The 5,693-nt window shown below is 32.8% G+C and overlaps 1 protein-coding gene across 1 annotated transcript; it reads left to right on the plus strand.

Moving 5' to 3' along the window:
- Positions 1 to 4,713: 4,713 nt before the first annotated feature.
- Positions 4,714 to 5,481, plus strand: LOC134257479 (polypeptide N-acetylgalactosaminyltransferase 5-like; the record flags this gene model as incomplete). Its single annotated transcript, XM_062740092.1, has 2 exons — positions 4,714 to 4,921; positions 5,242 to 5,481. Coding segments are annotated over exons 1-2 (348 nt in total), but the record flags the coding sequence as incomplete, so codon positions are not given.
- Positions 5,482 to 5,693: the final 212 nt, after the last annotated feature.

The following is a 5,693-nucleotide window of genomic DNA, read 5'->3' on the forward strand; positions in this document are numbered from 1 at the left end:
CGATGAATGGTGTTGCGGTGGTTACTAAAAATAGAAATTTCTGTGAAATTCTTTCAAAATGCTACTTCTCCTACAGTTTTGGTCTGATTTCAATATAAGTTGGCACACAAATAGACTACACTAAGATACATAATTCTGTATATCGGTTTTTGATTTCGATGAACAGTGTTGCCGTGGTTACTAAAAATAGAAATTTCTTTGAAAAACATTCAAAATGCTAATTCTCCTTCAGTTTTGGTCTGATTTCAATGTAACTTGGCACACTTGTAGACTACACTAAGGTACATAATTCTATATATCAGTTTTTGATTTTGGTGAACGGTGTTGCCGTGGTTACTAAAAATAGAAATTTCTTTGAAAAACATTCAAAATGCTACTCCTCCTACAGTTTTGGTCTGATTTCAAATATAACTTGGAACACAAGTAGACTACACTAAGATACATAATTCTGTATATCGGTTTTTGATTTCAACGAACCTGTTGCCATGGTTACTAAAAATAAAAATTTCTTTGAAAAACATTCAAAATGCTATTCCTCCTACAGTTTTGTTCCGATATCAGTATAACTTCGCACACAAGTAGACTACACTAAGATACATAATTCTGTTTATCGGTTTATTGATTTGATGAATGGTGTTGCCGTGGTTACTAAAAATAGAAATTTCTTTGAAATTGTTTCAAAATGCTACTCCTCGTACAGTTTTGGTCTGATTTCAATATTACGTGGCACACAAGTAGACTACACTAAGATACATAATTCTGTATATCGGTTTTTGATTTCGATGAACGGTAAAAACGGTGTTGCGGTGGTTACTAAAAATAGAAAATTCTTTGAAAAACATTCAAAATGCTACTCCTCCTTCAGTTTTGGTCTGATTTCTATAACTTGGCACACATGTAGACTACACTAAGGTACATAATTCTGTATATCGGTTTTTGATTTTGGTGAACGGTGTTGCCGTGGTTACTAAAAATAGAAATTTCTTTGAAAAACATTCAAAATGCTACTTCTCCTACAGTTTTGGTCTGACTTCAAATATAACTTGGAACACAAGTAGACTACACTAAGGTACCTAATTCTGTAAATCGGTTTTTGATTTCAACGAACCTGTTGCCATGGTTACTAAAAATAGAAATTTCTTTGAAAAACATTCAAAATGCTACTCCTCCTACAGTTTTGGTCTGACTTCATTATAAATTGGCACACAAATAGACTACACTAAGATATATAATACTTTGTATCAGTTTTTGATTTCGCTGAACAGCAAAAACATGTTGCCGTGGTTACTAAAAATAGAAATTTCTTTGAAAAACATTCAAAATGCTACTCCTCCTTCAGTTTTGGTCTGATTTCTATAACTTGGCACACATGTAGACTACACTAAGGTACATAATTCTATATATCGTTTTTGATTTTGGTGAACGGTGTTGCCGGGGTTACTAAAAATAGAAATTTCTGTGAAATTCTTTCAAAATGCTACTTCTCCTACAGTTTTGGTCTCATTTCACTATAACTTGGCACACAAGTAGACTACACTAAGATACCTAATTCTGTATATCGGTTTTTGATTTCGAGTTACCTGTTGCCATGGTTACTAAAAATAGAAATTTCTTTGAAAAACATTCAAAATGCTACTCCTCCTACAGTTTTGGTCTTAGCTGATTTCAATATTATTTGGCACACAAGTAGACTACACTAAGATACATAATCAGTTTTATGATTTTGATCTGATGATTGATGTTGCCATAGTAATTTAAATTGAAAATTCTGTAAAATTTTCTTAAAAGCTACTCCTACAGTTGTAATCTTATTGCAATCTTGCCACAAAAAGAGACTTAATCAAGGATCATTATTCTACTTGTTGCTTTTGTGAAGTTTTAATTAAGTCCCAACTGCTATCTTTACTCTTCCTTTATTAGAAGTACAAAGCAGTAGAGCTACTGTCTTGAAAGAGACTTCTGGTTGTAATATACCACACAGATAACAAAGTATGGGTTAGGTGTAAAATAATAAAAAAGGGACCACGGCATTATGCTAAAGTCCAAACATTCTTTCATGTGCTAATACATATTGATGTAAGCATCAACATTTATTGACCTTGACCTTTGACTTTAACACATTTATTTTAAATTAGCGTTTAGCTCAATTTGACATAAACCATACAAATAGTTTTGCAAAGTTTATATGGTGATACGTATTTGTGAGAACTATTCATCTGCATGAGAAATGTTTGATATTGACCTTTCCTATGACCTTGACCTTTACTTTGACCTTTTTGATCTCACTTTTCCTAAATTTGCATTTTGCTTAGTTTTAAAGAAACTATTTAAGATATATTTATGTAAGCTTATGCACTTATTCATTATTTGGTGAGAATTTATCATCTGATAGCCAACTTTTTAGATTTCAATTTCAATATGGGAGTTTCGAGATTGTAACTCTCCTACAACAGAGGTGCAAAAAGTATCCATTTCAGCATGGAGGTGGGACAGGTTGCTTCTGTATACAAACATGCATAAATAAATGAACGTAAAATTTATTTTAAATTTGTAGAAAGATAATAATGTTAAACAGTGATGCATTTGATGATTTTATTAAGCTCAACTCTAATTTCCACTCGCCTTGTTCTTGTATTAGCTGTCCAGCAACCGAAGGCTGGTGGCTGAGTCGCTCCACGCGACGAGGGGGGTAGGTGCGGGAGGGGGTTTCCTTCTTCTGCTGGTGGGGGTACGGGAGGCCTTCCCCGGGAAATTTTGCTGTATTTTGGATAAAAATTGTTACTCTATGAAGTATGACAATAAAACATATGTTTCAAAATAAATTTAACAATGATCAGGTACATTGTGTGTAGATTATAATTATTTTTGTTGCTCTGAGTGAGTGTTTGGTAAAATTTACAGTAGTCCTGCAGGGCAAGTTTAAAGGCATGTTTAGTAGTCCGACCTCAATATTCAGTTGTCCCGGGCCAGCAGGCTACCGTTAGTGTCGAACCCTGATTATATTGCATTTTTTTGTGCATTAATTTATTAGTGTAGTAAGTTTTAATTTGAAATTTAATTTTAAATTAATTTCCCCAAGTAGCATTTAAATGTAAAGTGTCTACTTGTAAACAAACAGATCATTTGTTAACTTCTTGTTGAAAAGTACACTTATAAGTAAAATTACTTTTTAAATGCTGTGGTTTGTAACCACAAAGCCAGACTTTTTTCATTACAAACATAGCTTAATGCTAAAGAATTGTAAAACAATGGGTTCTTGGTAATGCAAATGCCCACATGAGATGCTAATTTTTATTGTTTTCAACTTGAATGTCTACTGTTAGTGAATTTTGCAGGTTTCTTGGATATATAGTTTTTTTTCTGTATAATTATAGAGATTTTTTTACTAGTCTGTAATGTCTCTATGGACTATCTGTTGAATAACAGAGAATGGGGATGGATTATAGAAGGCCTAACTAAATCAATGGTGCCACTGGATAATTTTTATATTTCTAGACGCTCTGGGATCTTATATACTTGGTGAAAGATCTTTTTCTCTGTGGTGAAGAGTTAGAAAACTCAATTCTGTATGGGTTTATTTGTTATGACAGATTCTAGTAGTTGATGGACAGTGGATGTTATTTGTGGATATAATTTTATATAATTTGGGTACTCTTTTAGTAGTTTGCTGGATACTGTTGTATATGACCTAAAATTTTTATTAGTTTTAAAATCTATGTATAATAACTTATCAAGGATATTGTATGTAAAAAGCATAAATTTTTAATTCACCCCTTTAATGATACAACATGCTTGTTACTCCCATACATAGTCCATTTTGGGGAACCTAGGGATATTTGGATCATTTACCCCCTCAATATATAACTATATATATGCCTGGATTCAAAAATGGTTTTTTTTTCATATATGGTCCTTACACAAAAATCAAGAAATAGAAAAACTTTTTGTTCATGTAAAGACTTGAACTTTGTTATGGATGACGTTCTTACTTCACATATTAAAAGGTGGTGGTGACAGAAATCTGTGATATGATGATATGACCCCCATCTCGAGGTCAAGGTCATTGATCTTGACACGTACAGTGAAACTCTAGTCTGGCAAAGAATTGTTAAACAGAACAGATTCAAATTGTTCATAATTTTCACCAAGATTAATTCAGTCATATGTACATTTATTCAAATCTGTTCTAGCTGCAATCGAGAATGCCCACCATGGTATGCTCTCATTGACTTTATGGTTTTGAGTATAATGCCCTTCATGGACTGCCATGAGTTTGCTCACTTTAAGTCCCATTATACTTAACTTGTTGAAATAGTTGTGATATTCAATCCATGAATAAAACAAGTAATGATGAAAAATTCTGTAAGATTAATTTAAAGATCTGCATGTTCCATACTAATGCTTTCTTTGTTCTGCTAATTAATCTGGCTTTAATTAATATCACCCTGAACTTGATAATTGCATGCATTACCCTAATAGTATATAACCTAGCTTGACCTCTGTCCTCACTTTCTTGCTTGCTAGAGGCTGAGAATTTATGGACAAATTTACTAATGAAGTCAAATGCAAAGATTTTCTTATTTGCTTTGAAGTGATTTTTAAATTTAAACTAATTTTTTTTAAAAGTCTTATTTCTGTTAAATTTATTGCTGTCATTTAAAAATCTATCATCAAAAATAATAACATTTTTTGTGTTCCTTGTTTAATTTTTTATTTTTCATAATTTTGAGTCTTATGAATCTGTTTTGTATATTGCCTACTTCTTGTTATATTATTTTCACCTTTGACATCCTACATTTAAAGGTCACCCACAATGGCAGGAGGACTCTTCTCCATTAGTAGAGAGTACTTCACAGAGATTGGAACTTATGATCCTGGGATGGATATCTGGGGAGGAGAAAATCTGGAACTATCATTTAGGGTAAGCTAAATAATCCTGGTCAGTGCACCAAAACTCGCACAGGGATATATTTTTGTGATAAATATTTAAAGAGAGGACACTTGGAATTTGTCAATTGATATAGTACAAGACTGTCATTTAGGGTAAGCTAGGTATTAATCCTGGTTACTGCACTAAAACTCACCTAGGGATATATTTTAAGGGAACTGATGAGTACTTTTTAAAACCAAGTGTCAGAGGCATTATTTGTTGTTTGTTTTTTTTTTAAAGGTAGACAAGTTTGGTTAAAATGCTAGAGGTTTATAGGAAAATATATATTTTCATCTTTTGAACCTATACAGGTTTGGATGTGTGGTGGAACCTTGGAGATTATCCCATGTTCCCATGTTGGTCACATCTTCAGAAAGAGAAGTCCTTACAAATGGAGGACCGGCGTGAATGTGGTGAAGAAAAACTCGATCCGATTGGCTGAAGTCTGGATGGACGATTACAAGAACTACTACTATGAGAGATTCAATTATGATCTGGTAGGACATGCCATGAAAATTATTTATTTTAACTTCTTTGAATTTGTTAATTTTGTTGTTAATTTTAGTCAATTAAAACCTTAAAATAACTTTTTTGTAATGTTCATAGAGTTCATAACATGTTTAGATTTTTAGCTCACCTGAGCTGAAAGCTCAAGTGAGCTTTTCTGATCACTTTTTGTCTGTCATCCGTCTGTCTGTCTGTCTGTCCGTCTGTAAACTTTTCACATTTTCGACTTCTTCTCAAGAACTGCTGGGCCAATTTC

The sequence above is a fragment of the Saccostrea cucullata genome, unplaced genomic scaffold (assembly GCF_032062105.1).
Source record: "Saccostrea cucullata isolate Sc308-1 unplaced genomic scaffold, CSIRO_AGI_Scuc_v1 ctg15875, whole genome shotgun sequence".
Taxonomy (NCBI): Eukaryota; Metazoa; Mollusca; class Bivalvia; order Ostreida; family Ostreidae; genus Saccostrea; species Saccostrea cuccullata.